This window comes from Dromiciops gliroides, chromosome 1, assembly GCF_019393635.1.
Source record: "Dromiciops gliroides isolate mDroGli1 chromosome 1, mDroGli1.pri, whole genome shotgun sequence".
Taxonomy (NCBI): domain Eukaryota; kingdom Metazoa; phylum Chordata; class Mammalia; order Microbiotheria; family Microbiotheriidae; genus Dromiciops; species Dromiciops gliroides.
This window is the reverse complement of record NC_057861.1, coordinates 536,707,612-536,721,808: the sequence shown is the minus strand read 5'-3', so window position 1 is coordinate 536,721,808 and position 14,197 is coordinate 536,707,612. Positions and strand designations below refer to the sequence as shown.

Sequence of the window (14,197 nt, the reverse complement as noted above, 5' to 3'; positions counted from 1 at the left end):
ACTTCTTATCTTCCCCCAGTGTCTAAAACAGGGTTGTGCACACAGTAAGCACTCAATAAGTATGGAAATGAACAGGAAGGAGAGGCTTAACATTATCCTTGGGTTCCTACCTACAAAATGGTATGTAAATAAGGCAGAAAATGGAGAGGAAAGAGAGTACCCTGGCACCAATGAGAAGGGACAATTGAGGGAAGGCTTAGGGCCCCACAATGCAGAGGCCAATGGCCCTACATGCTTCAATAGACCATGAGCACACACATATCATTATAGCAATAATATCAAACAAAAGTTTACAATCTAATAAGTGAGGTAAGTAACACATACCAATATAGCACAAGGTATTGAGGCACCTAGTAGTGCAGTAGGTAGAGTACTGGGCCTTGAGTCAGGAAGACCAGAATTCAGATCTAGTCTCAGACACTTACTATAGCTATGTGACCTGGCACATACCCTCTCTTCGCCTCAGTTTTTTCTTTTTCTTTCTTTCTTTCTTTCTTTCTTTTTTTTTGATGAGGCAATTGGGGTTAAGTGACTTGCCCAGGGTCACACAGCTAGTAAGTGTCAAGTGTCTGAAGCCAGATTTGAACTCAGGTCCTCCTGAATCCAAGGTTGGTGCTCTATCCACTGCGCCACCTACCTGCCCTGTGCCTCAGTTTTTTCAACCATAAAAATGAGGATAATAAGAATACCTTCCTCCCAGGGTTGTTGTGAGGATCAATTGAGATCAGATTTGTAAAAAGTCCTTAGCACAATATCTGGCACATAGTAGGTGCTTTATAAATACTTATTCCTCCTCCCTCCCCTACGAGTATTAGGTAATAAATAACAAGCCTTATGAGTAGTACAAATTTAAGTGTTCTAAGAGTACTGAAGAAGGAAAAAGACAGATCACTTTTAGTGGTAAGGCAGGCCTCAAAAAGGAGGTGACTTTGAGCTTAGCATTGAAGGATGGAAAGATGCTGAAGGGGGAGTGGGGGTGGGGAAGGAGCAAGAAAGAACAACATGGGCAAATGTGAGGAGGTGGGAAACAATGAAGCAGACATAAGATCCTGGCTCTTCAGCTGGAAGGGACTTCAGAGGTCATCCAGCCCACCTCTCACATTTTACAGGTGAAAAGAGCCCAAATGGCCAGGGAAGTTAGTGACTTACCCAAGATCATACAGGCAATAGGCATCAGAGGCAGAATCTGAACCCAGAACTTCTGAGGGCTGAGTCAGATAGAGCACCTGCCCACTTTATCACATAGAATGTGCACTGAGGGAACAGGAAATTGTTTAGTTTGGCTGGAGTGGAAGGGGCATTCTAGATACCAGGAAGAGGTCAGACTAGAAAGGTTGATTTGAGCCAGAATTTGGAAAGCTGCTGCCAAACGAACCAATTCATTAGGCCATGGGCAGCCACTGATCATTTTTTGAGCAGGAGAGAGGCATGACCACAGTGGCACTTCAGGAAGCGGTGGTATTCATAATGGTAGGCCTGAGTCATCAAGAAAAGGTTAACTCATGTTCAGTGCACTTTGTTCCATGAATTGTTGTGGCCAAAGACTCAGCTTCAATAAGCTTTCTTTACCAAATAGATAATTCCCAGTACAGGAAGGATTCCCATTTAAATGGTTAAAACTAAAAAACTGTTAGTGCTTCAATGGATAAACTTATTATCTGAAAAGATCACTGACTTGGAAGAGTTTATTCCCTCTTCCCCCCCCCCCTCCTCTTTTGTCACAGATCTCAGGTCCTCAGGTAGTGTGACAACCTAACATTTAGCTGGCTGACCAATCACTCCACATTAACCAATCAGTAAATAAACATTGATTAAGTATCCACTATATGTCAGTCATTGTGCTAAGAGCTAAGGATACAAAAGGAGGCAAAAGACAATCCCTGCTCTCAAGGCACTCACAATCTAACGGGGGAGACAACAGGAAAACAATCTATATATAAGATAAATAGGAAATAATTAACAGAAGGAAGGCACTAGAATTAAGAAGGGTTGGACTTGACTAATATGGAAACGTTTTTCATGACTATACATGTATAACATATTGAATTACTTGACTTTTTAAAGGGGAGGAGAGGGAAGAAGGAAGAGAATTTGGAACACAAAATTTAAAAAATGGATGCTAAAAATTGTTTTTATATGTAATTGGGGAAAAATAAAATTCTAAAGGAAAAAAAAAGGAAGGGTTAGAGAAAGTTTCCTGTAGAAGGTGGGATTTTAGTTGGGACTTAAAGGAAGCCAGGGAGGTCAGTAGTTGGAGCAGAGGCAGGAGATCAATCAGTCAGTCAATAAACATTTTTTGGGGGGTGGGGCAATGAGGGTTAAGTGACTTGCCCAGGGTCACACAGCTAGTAAGTGTCAAGTGTCTGAGGCTGGATTTGAACTCAGGTCCTTCTGAATCCAGGGACAGTGCTTTATCCATAGTGTCACCTAGCTTCCCCAATAAACATTTATTAACCTTTTCCTTTGTGCCAGGCATTGTGCTAAGTTCTGCACATGCAAAGAAAGGAGTGAGATACAGGAATGAATAACAATGGCTCCATGAGAAGCATATGGGAACATAAAGATCTGGAAGAGACCTAGTTCCACCCCTTCATTTGACTGATCAAGAAACTGAGGACCAGGGAAGGCCTCTGTAATTTGCCCAAGGTCATACAGGTACTATCAGTCCCACTTAGCATAGTATCTAGGACATATATCATAGGAGCTTAATCAATGTTTGTTGACAGACTTGTTCAAAGTGTCAGAACAAAGATAAGAACTCCAGTCTTTGACCCCCACAGCCAAGTGTACCAGGAGGTTCCGAGGCACATGCTTCTTGGGAGACAAGAAGACAACAGGAGAATTTCTTTGGTATACACTAAGATCAGAGGACCATGCTGACAGTCACCCTAATGGGAAACACATAAGCAAGCTTTATGGGAAAAACAAGGGAGCCACCCTCTGCTGAGCAGCTCTTCACCTGGAATCTCTTCTCATGCTCCTGGGTTTTAGTACAGATTTTAACTCATTCATTGCCAGGAAATGACCTATATGGATGACTCCTTTCGCTGCAAATTCCCAGAATTCCTTTCACTCCAATCCTCCCAAAATGATAGCTGAGGTGAAAAGCTGGGGTCCAGGGAGTGGAGGATGAAAAGAGAGTCAGGGAGAGTGAGGGAAGGGAAGAGAGGACAGGAGAGGAGAGGAAAAGATGAAAGGAGAGGAACAGAGGGGGAGAGGGAGAGTATGCTAAAAGGGTGTGTTCTAGGAAAACCCTTTTGGTTCCTTTTTTCTTCTGTCTCCAGCCCTGTTCTCATTTACAGCTGTCACTCCAGGGCCTGCCCTAGACTTTAGGTACCTCCCCTTCCTGCCTATCAGTAAGGGAGCCTAGCCTAGATAGTTTGACCTCCTCAAAAGCATGATTTTGATCTAGTCTGGGGTGTAGTTTAAAGGGATCAGACCAGATCAAAGAGTTCAGTAGCTATTTCAGTTGAAACCCTAAAGCAACTGGGTAACGTAACAAAGCTGTCACCAGAAAAAAAAAACCACCCCCTTTCAACTTCCCCTACAAAAGAACTGGGCATCATATGCATCAAATGCTAAAAATCCAAGGTGTGTGTGTGTGTGTGTGTGTGTGTGTGTGTGTGTGTGTGTGTGTGTGTGCACGTGTGCGCACACACACATGGAAAATGGTGGGGAAAGGAATCCCATATTCATTCCTTTCTAGTAAAAAAAACTCAGAGAATAGCACATCTTCCTTTCTCTCCCCCCACCCCCACCCCGAGCCCCACGCCTTACGCCAGATCCCAGTATTTGCTGTAGTTGATTCAGTTTCTCATCAGATGGATTCATCATAAGCTGCAAGCCCTATCAGATGGCTCTGGGCTGCAACGTGTTTTCCGGGGAAACCTAGAGACCTCCTAACATGCCAGGCACGTGATTTAGAAAAGGCCACCCAGTTTGATAGGGCGACACAAGTGCTGGGAACTAGACATGAAGCCATTACTGAAATGGTAATTCAATATTGAGAGGCAGATAATGGGCAGAGAATGAATCTCTCTAACTCAGACCCTCCCCAGAAGCTCTCAGTAGGCAGGGTCCCTCTGTCTTCCCCACTGGTAGTGGAGTTCAGAGACTGTTTAAATCAGAATCTGGAATCCTTTCGTCTTAAGAGTTGAAAGGCGGTTTAGAAATATTATTTTATTGAGGAGAAAACCCAAGGCCCAGAGAAAAGTGACTAGCCTAGGGTCACAAAGCAAATTAGTAACAGAGTTGAGAGCAGTTCTCCATCAGCTATCTTCCCACTGCCCCAGAGCCACTCATAGCCACTGCCGACCCCTAAATGAATGCTGCTCTGATGACATCAACATATTTCAGGGGAGACACTTTAACAAATTCTATTCAAGCAAATAATTATTAAGCATCCACTAGGTGCTAGAGACTCTGTGTTTTGTGCTGGGCAATGAGGAAACAAAATAAAAACAAAACTGTTCCTATCTTCAAGTAGTTAATGTTCTAGTGGAGGAATGGGACATGTACATGGAGAAGTAGATCCAAGTAATATGCAAATTAACAAAGTAATTTTAAGATGGGGCAGTGAATCAAAAGCCAGGTCTGGAGTCAGGAAGATCTGAGTTCAAATCCAGCCTCAGACATTTACTAGCTGTGTGACCTTGGGCAAGTCACTTCACCCTGTTTGCCTCAGTTTCCTCACCTGTAAAATGAGCTGGAGAAGAAAATGGCAAACCACTCCATATCTCTGACAAAAAAAAAAAAACCCAAATGGAGTCACAAAGAGTTAGCCACGACTAAAAAACTACTGAACAACAACAAAAATTTTAAGAGGAACAGAAAACAACCTGGTGGAGCCATCAGCAAATATACATTAAGCACCTACTATGTGCCAGGTACTGTGCTAGGGGCTAGGGATCTAAATATCAAGGTGACCCTATGGCATGGTTGGGGTGGCAGGCATGAGTGGAGAGTTAGTCCTCATTTTTCCCCTCACCCCAATATTTGCTCAGATACAGCTGCCCTGAGGTCTAAGGAGAGTTTTTCTCTCCAAGTTGGGGATGTCTCTTATGATTGAAGAATAAAATAATCCCTACTTACATTGGAATCAGTCAAGGCTTCTTATAGGGGGTGGCCCCCAAGCTATGCGCTAGAGCTGGGATTCTTAACCTGGGGCTTGTGGATAGATTTCAGGGGGTCTGGGATTTGGATGGGAATAAAAATCACATCTTTATTTCAATGTAATTGATTTCCTTTGTAATCCTATTTACTTCATTTTATGCAGTTAAAACCAATATTATGGCGTGGTGAACAGCTGTTAATCTCTCTCCCTGGGGGCAGCTCAGCCTGGTGGGTCACTTCTGTTTGGGCATTCCAAGCTGCTCAGGCTGATTGGATGATGGAACTAAGTCAGGCACAGATATCATGAGACCCCTGGATAGGTGGAGGGAGGGATGGGGGTAGATCACCAGGATGCCTAAGGAGAGGCAAACCAACCCAGGTGAGAATAGTGGAGCAGGTTAAAGCTTTGGTGCCGATCAATACTGGGATCAGGGCCACGGGTAGCTGCTCTACTTCCAGCCTAAGCAGGATAGGGAGACCCAGTCTTAAAACCAAAGCAAACACGTTCTCCTGAGAAGGGATCCAAAGGCTTTAGCAGACTGCCAAAGGTGCCCAAAACACACACACACACACACACACACACAGAGTTGAGAATCCCTACTCTAAAGGAAGTTAGGGATAACAAGAGCAGGTGTGAGGATGGAATGCATTCCATCAATAGCACATTACCTTGCAAAGGCATGTAAGCAGGATGTTGCAGCCTGACCTACTGTGTTCTTTTTTACTCCTCCACTTTGGACCCCCCCCAATTCTCTGTGTGAATATACATGTGTGTACACGGTTGTCTGTGTGGGCACATGTGTACATGTGTATGCTCAGGTTTGTGTGCATATGTGTGTATACACAGACACACACATAGATTTGTGTGTGCCCACACACCCCTCCATCAAAGTTCTTGGCGGTTGCTGACTTTCCCTACTCCCCACACACAAGATCACACAATGGAGGGGACCACCTACTCTGCCAATGAGTAAGCTATTTGTCCCACTTTAAGGAATCATTTTCAATATTTGAAAAGGGCAGACTGGCACATCAAGGACTGATGGGGGTGGATGCTACATCCCAGAAAGCAGCAGGCAGAGATGCACAGGAGTAGGGACATGTGGCGAATCCCACTTCCTTCCCCTGGATATTCTGATGGGAAGGAACCCCGTTACCCAGCCAGCCCTCACCTCCAGAGAATCTAGACATGAGATAGAGAACTGGGTAAGAGCCCTCCGTGCCAGGCTTTGCAAAGAGTTGGGCCTTGGGGGTAGAAGCCGAGGATGCATTCTTTTGCTGACACACAGTGCAGTTCACGCCATGAGTCAGCCCAGTTTACTGCATAAACCCAAGTATCAAGGGCTGGGTTTCCTACCACCACCATGATCACCACTATGGCCAAGGGGTGGGGGAGGGGCACAAAAGGTGAACTTTGTATCCTTCTAGGTAAAAATAACCTAGTGTGCAGATATCCAGCCCTGGGCTGAGCGACTGCATGCAGAACTCAGAGGGAAGGAACATAGTTTCCCAATAGCACACGTACACTCTCTCATTTGCACAGGCAAAGAAGACAAAACAGGTCTACCTGAGTGCCCCTTCGATGAATTTAGGCCAAAGTCATGACCTGTTTGCTTTCCCCTCCCTTCAGCCCCTCCCCCCCTCTGGCATGGCTATAGACAAGCAGAAATACAGGGTGGGGGTAGGGGGTTCGTGGTGAGAAGAAATGGGAAAGTAAGAATTTCTGCTAAGTTTGTTCCCAAGCAATATCTAAAAATTAATGAGGGCCTGGCCTCATATCAACACACAGGTGAGTCAGGCCCTGAGGACTTCTGAAAAATCTACTTTCTTCCAGCCATTTGCTTTCTCTCCAACTTACACACATTCCTGTGGATTTTGATGGAGGAGCATGGCAAGGTGGGGATGCTTAAGGTGCAGTCCCATTTGGGGGGTCAGGATTGGGCTCTCCCTCTCCTCCACTTATAAGCCTCACTCCATAATTCATCTTCCCAGGGCTATAAAGAAAAGTATGGGGAACCAGCTCTCCAAAAGAACACCTTAAGATCTTGCACCCCTTGGTTGATTCTCTCCTGTAACAGTGATTTTGTGGCCATGAACAATGTTCCCAAGGTACACTCCTTTCACACCTGCTAGGCCAAGTTCCAGGGTCACTGCTATAGGCAGAATGTCCCAAAAGTCTTAGTGCAGGTTTAAGCAATTAAAGGTTAAAACCACACTAAGACTTTTGAGATGTCATGTATGTATCTGTGTGTGTGTATAAATTTAGAAAAAAATTTAATACATTTAATTAAACACATCAAGGGCTTTTTCCCTCCACCAATTCAGATCCAAACAGACTTACAGCTAGAAGGATCATGGTATTGCAAACCTACAGCTGGCACAACCATATAACAGGGAGGAAGGGAGAGAGGGCAAGATGACTCTTCTTAGGGATGGGGGTGGGGAAGGGAAGGTGCATCCTCATTCAAAGGAGGACAACTCCTGGGTGCTTTACAACAAACATTGTCAAGATCCTGTGTCCCTACAACACAGTTCTCTGTGTGTGTGTGTATGATTCTGAATGGAATTTAAGTAAGGGAAGGCTGTGCAAGGTCACCAACAACCTCATTCTCTCCTCCAGTGGCAAGGACAACTGGAGATAGCCCTGGATGTTTAAGGCAATTGAGGTTAAATGACTTGCCTGGGGTCACACAGCTAGTAAGTGTCTGAGGCCGGATTTGAACTCAGGTCCTCCTGACTCCAGGGCCAGTGCTCTATCTACTGTACCACCTAGCTGCCTGTCCCTCCCCTATGAGATAGGATTGAGGCTTCCATCATCAATAAGTTAAGCTAGAAGAGGCTTGAGGCCATCTGGTCCAACAGAAGAAAACTGAAATTAAGTGACTTGCCCAAGGTCATCTCACCTGTAGTAAGCATCAGAGATGGGATTGAGACTCAGATCCTTGGACTCAGTAGAGGATAGGAGATGATGACTGATTTACATGTGAGAAGTAAGTGAGGCAGAAGACAAAGGCCAGGCATGCATGACTAGATAAGGGGGTGGACTGTTCATCTCACCAGAGTGAGGAATAGCAGAGGAACAACCCAGGGTCGTTTTTGATGCTACCCACAGAATATTAAAAGAACCAGAGCGAGGCCTCCAGGATCATTGGGCTCACTCTCTATGGAGGATTCACAGAAAGACACAGAGAAGAATCACACACAATGTCTAGATGAGGGTGGGCAGCAATCTATGCCAGTGGGAAGAGTAGCCATGTGCCCATAAGATATATGTGTGTGTATATGAATAACATGTAAAATATAGTTAATTAAAATGTAATAAATATATGTGTCTATAATATAGATGCATAATGCATTGCATGTGTACACACATATGTGTGTTTAGATGTACATACATGCATGTACATGTGTGAATCTATATATGTGTGCATATGTATATGTATATACACACACAGGACTGTACATAAAGGCAACTGGGTGGCAAAGTGGATGGAGCCCTGGACTTGGAGTCAGAAAGACTTGAGTATCACTTATCACCCCTGTAAGCCTGGTCAAATCACTTAACTTTTTTTACCTTCAGTTTCCTCATCTGCAAAATGGGGATAATAATACCTGCTACCTTCCGAAGCTGTTTCAACGATCAGATGAGATTCTAAACGTAAAGGCTTATATACCATGCGGGAGGGGGCAGCCGGGGATATAGTGGTCGGTAAAGGGAGTCAGGTAGATCTGAATTCAAATCCTGTTTCAGACGTATATTGCTCCATAACTCCATTAGGCAATGGGTATCCCCCACCCCCACCCCAGTTTCTTACGAAGCTAAGTAATAAGAGTGTTGAAGCTCTGACTCAATAGAAGGAAGGCCCATAGGAAGAGTTCTTCCCCACACCGATGGAATTACAGATATGGACCACAGAACAAACCCGGCCAAGTGAAATAAGCCTTCTTTGGGGATAAAGGGAAGGGATCATAAAACCACCTCTGTCATTTCTGTTATCTTAACGTGGTGCAGGATGGTTCTGCTTTTTCCATCACTTCCCACTCTCCCTACCCTCCAACCCTCCCCCCATCCCACCCCACCTAGCCTGGCAGTGCTGAAAAGTCACTCGACACACAGTGTTGCCATGCTGACAGCCCTCCTAAACAAGGGCCCCTTGCCTTCATCATCCCCATACATGTCAGCACATCAAGTAAGAGCAGGGAGACTGGATGAAGGGGGCACGGGGAGGATGGGGAAAGCTGCCAACTCAGTCAGATGGAAGCTACTGGGAAAGCTTCTTTGGAAGCCATCGCAAGTACCAGAGCTTCTGGCTGGTAGGGGAATGTCTCCCAGAGGAGCCCAGTAAAAGCCTCCATATTCCCAAGCAGGGCACATATAAGGGTAGAGCTGTAATTGGTCCAACTTCAATGCTCCAGCCCCAACAGAGCCTAGGCCCCTATGGGTCATGGCAGGAGGATGGGCAGTGATGGAGAAGGCTCAACATCCTTATCCCTGGTTAGGATTGGTGGGCTTGGGGGTGGGGAACTCTGAGGCAGCATGGTACATCATTAATGTTAATGCCTTCCCTCTGTTAATCACTGCCAACTCATCCCATCTAGATCTTGTTTGTACATAGTTGCTTGCATGTCGTCACCCTCATTAAATTCTGAGCTCCTTGATAGTAGGGACTGTCTTTTATCTTTCTTTGCATACCCTGAGCTTATTACAGTGCCTAGAGCATAGTAGGCACTTAATAAATGCTAGCTGACTAACCAATGGTAAAGAGTTCTTTCTATATTTGGAGTCACAGGACTTGAGTTCAAATCCTGGCTTTGCCATTTGCTACCTGTGTGACCTTGGGTGAGGCACATGCCCAGTCCTTAGCACAATGTCTAGCACTTAACACAGTGTCTAGTATATAATAGGCACTTAATAAGTGCTTGTTGACATGAACTGTTGAAATAATCCCTTGGGGCCTTAGATCCTCAGCTATAAAATAAGGGAGTTAGCTTAAGGCAGGTGGAGAAGGGAAGAAAACAAGTATTTTATTAAATGCCAACTACAAGCACCTACTATGTGCCAGGTACTTTACAACTATCTCATTTGATCCTCACAACAATCCTATTAAGTAAGTACTTTCATTATCATCCCCATGTAAAATGGGGAAACTGAGGCAGACAGAGGTTAAGTGAATTGCCTATGATCATTCAGCTAGGATGTTTTGGAGGTTGGATTTGAACTCAGGTCTTTCTGACTGTAGGCCTGCCCTCTCTACACCTCATCACCTAGCAGCCTAAATGACCTCCAAAGGTCCATTCTTGCCTTAAAGACTCCCAACTCGCAGCAGCTAGATGTCACAGTGGATAAAGCACCAACCCTGGATTCAGGAGGACCTGAGTTCAAATCCAGGCTCAGACACTTGACACTTACTAGCTGTGTGACCCTGGGCAAGTCACTTAACCTTCATTGCCCCCCCTCCCAAAAAAGACTCCCAACTCTCTTCTCTTACAGAATTCCACATAATGTTAGGGCTGGAATAGAGATCAACTAAGAGCCAGTGATTTTGTTTTCCATCAACCTCGTTTTGGAAATGAGAAAACCATTGGGCAAAGCGACTTGCTCAAGTTCACAGACCTAGTAAAAGGCAGTTAGGCTCTGAACTCGCATCTTCTGACAACGTCTAGTTCTCTTCCCATTACAGCATCAGGCTTACTCTCCTCCAGTTGATGGAAAACAAGTTCCCAAGCAGGCTCTTTGTGAGCAGCGGGCTTTGGGGATGGTCCCTCCAGATAATAACCCCAGGTAGGCCCAGGGATACAGGTAAACTCCCAGCTGCCTCCACACTGCTCGAGCCCTTCAAAATGGGGTGTTAGGGGGAGGACTCTCTTATTTCTTCCCCCACCCCTTTCCCAAAGAGGTAGTCTTAGGCTCAGGCTGAGGATGGGAAGGATGGGCAGGAGTTGGTTACACCCTTTCTTCCTCTCCTGAGCTGGATGTTCATGGGACTCAGACACCCTCCTCCCTGATCACCCCGCCACGATTTCCTCTTTTCTGTGGAGCTGCTGTTTTGCAATGGGGCAGCGGGTGAAAGCAAAACACGCATCGGAGGAGGAGGGAGTGGAGGGAGAAGGAAAGGAGGAAGAAGGAAGGCAAGGAAGAGATGGGGGTCCCAGGGAATCCCGTCAGAGAAGGGCGCTGGGGGCAGTCTCCTTTCCCCCAGCCCTCATCCGTACCGAGAACTTCCATACCCTCAGGGAAAGGAGAAACTTCCAAGAGGAAGCAGGTTCAACACCTAGAGAGGCGAGCTACAGGGGAGGTGGTAAGGTGCATACACTTAGCCGAGCCGTCCCCCTCCCCCCAAAGCTGGGAAGGGGGCAAACAGGTGCAGCGCTCCCGGTTTCCAGGACGTGACCTTCCCCTCTAGGGGGCAGCACGAAGGTCCCTCAGCCCATAAGGGAGTGAGAAAGGTGAGGTTAGGACCCCCCCACACACACCCCCCAGTCTGGAGGAGAAAAGAAGGTAACCAAGGATAAGGGCGGGGACTAGGAGAGGTCTACCAGAGGCGCCCACCCACTCCGGCCGTGGGGAGGGGGGGAAGAGCTACCCCCTCCCCCATGCCGAATGGCCCCCAGATGTCGGATGAGGGGGGGGGGCGTCCCAGGTGGTTTCCCATCCGGGCAGGAGAGGGCTCCCACGGGCAGACAGGTAGGTAGCCGGCGGGCTAGCAGAACGGAACGGGCCGGCCCGGAGCCCGGGCCCCCTCCCCCCAGCCCGCCCCCGGCCCCCTGCACTTGGCTCACCAGGTGCCCCGCAGTCCGCGCACAGCTGGTTGCCGTCTCGGTGCAAGAGCTCGAGCAGAGCCCTCTTCTTCTCCTTCGCCATGGGTGGTGCTGGAGCCCGGTGCTCCTCCCGGCGTCTCCTGCTGTCTCCGCTGCTGCCACTGCTGCCGCTGCCCCCGCTGCCGCTTCTCTAAATAATCTTCTTGGGGTGGGGGTGGGGTGGGGTGGGGTGGGGGGAGCGGGGACGGAGAGGTGGGGGTGGGACGAAGGGCTACCTCGCCGCCGGCCGCCGGTGCGGCATGGGGGGCGCGGGGGCGGGGGCCGGGGCGCGGGGAGGCTCCGGGCTGCAGTGCGAGGTGGCCAGGGCGGGGACCCAGGCGCTATGCCACCGTCCGCGGGAGCGGCGCGCCTGCCATCCTCGCAGCCCCGGCGCCCGGGCTCCGGCGGCCTCGGCTCGGGCGCTGGTTCCGCATTCCTCCCCGCGGCGGAGGAGACACTCTGCTGCTGCCACTGCCGCCGCCGCCGCCGGTGTCGGTGTCTCCGAGCGCCCAGCCGGGAGCGCACGGCGCAGCCCCGGGCCGGCCAAGCTGGCGCACGGGCGGCCCCCAGCGGCGCCTTCTGCCCCGCCGCCCGGCCGGGGGCCTGGACCCCACCTGCCCCTTGGGGACAGCACAGGCCAGAACTCTGCCCTCTGCAGCCGCAGTGACCTGGGGTGCCCACTCGCGGGGGCAGGGAGGGAACTGAGGTGGTGCAGTGGGGTACCGGTCAGGGTGGTCCAGCCAAGGGAACAAAAACCTGTCCTTAGGCACTCTTTCCAGAGGGGTGGGATCGATCCCAGAGAACTGTTTTGAGATGGTCAAATTCCTTACATCCCTTCCTCTCCCCCCCTGCCAAAGTGTAAATTTAAATAACCCAATTGCATGTGCTGTAGTTACCCAGCTCAGGGGTAAAAACCATTGCTATGACCTCAGCTTGAAGTGAGGTTTGGAGAAATAAATCCCTGGAACTCTGGTCTTAAAATACTGCCTGCAAGCCTCAAAAGCCTTTCCGTCCCCCGACCCCCACCCCAAATGACTCTTTTCATAGTACTGGACTTCTTGGCTTATGGGGAAACTTTTCTGGGCAATTTCTGTCCACCTGGCAGCTTCCTCGGGCAAACAGCAATGAAGAGACTCATGGAAGGAATATTAGGGGTCTTCTAGTCTGGAAACAAAGCCCAACCAGGTTTAATAATAATAGTAACTGACATTTATATAGTGCTTATTATGTGGTAAGCGCATATTTGATGCCCACAGCTCTGGGAAATAGGTGCTATTATTATCCCCCTTTTTACAGACCAGGAAACTAAGGCAAACCGATGAAGTGAGTTGCCCAGGGTCACACAGCTAGCAAGTAATGACTTGCTCAAGATCACACCCTATAGCTTAGAGCAAAGCTTGTTATACTGTGAGCCCCGACTCCATATGGGGTAAATGAATGTGGTAGTCGGGGGGAAAAAAATTAGCAGTGTTTGATTTGTATGCCTATTTTATATACCTATATACCCGGGATTGAGTAAAAATTTCTCTGTGGAAAAGTGGTCCAGAGTGGCAAAAGTTTAAGAAGCCCTGGATTAGAGCAAGGATTTGAACCCAGAACTCCTGACTGGCACACAGATGTCCTTGTCACAATACCAGGGTGCCAAAACAGCAGAAGATTCCCATGGAAATGGTTGTAAAAGTCCTACCCCTAAGTTGATAAGTGGTGGAATTACCAAAGATCACAGACAGGTATACCTCCAGTGTGTTGTTTTTTTGGTTTGTTTTGAAAGGGCAATGAGGGTTAAGTGACTTGCCCATGGTCTCACACCTAGTTAAGTGTCAAGTGTCTGAGGTGGATTTGAACTCAGGTCCTCCTGAATCCAAGGCCAGTGCTTTATCCACTGCGCCACCTAGCTGTCCTCTCCACTGTATTGTTAAGGCTTGGAAAGTATTGTATAGATGCTATCTCATATGAGAACCAACAACCATTTGAGGTAGGTGCTATTATTCCCATTTAGCAGATGAGAAAACTGAGGTAGAAAGGGGATCAAATGACTTGCTCAGAGACACTGCTAATAAGTGAAATAGAATTTGAACATCCAACAGTCTTGCCACCTTCCTTGTTTCAGTTATGTCTGCCTCTTTGGGACTCATTTGGGATTTTCTTGGCAAAGATACTGGAGTGGTTTGCAGTTTCCTTCTCCAGCTCATTTCAAGGATGAGGAAACTGAGGTAGTCAGGGTTAAGTGACTTGCCCAGAGTCACACAGCTAGAAAATGTCTGAGGCCAGATTTGAACTCGAGAAA

The 14,197-nt window shown here is 47.7% G+C and overlaps 1 protein-coding gene across 1 annotated transcript in view; it reads right to left on the bottom strand.

The window, feature by feature from the left end:
- The window catches only part of ADAP1 (ArfGAP with dual PH domains 1), a 173,471-nt gene extending 161,364 nt beyond the window's left edge, over positions 1-12,107 (bottom strand). The window contains exon 1 of the mRNA XM_043986858.1: positions 11,893-12,107. Coding sequence (XP_043842793.1) covers positions 11,893-11,974 — 82 coding nt within the window. The 5' untranslated portion in view covers positions 11,975-12,107. The remainder of the gene's footprint in view (positions 1-11,892) is intronic.
- Positions 12,108-14,197: the final 2,090 nt, after the last annotated feature.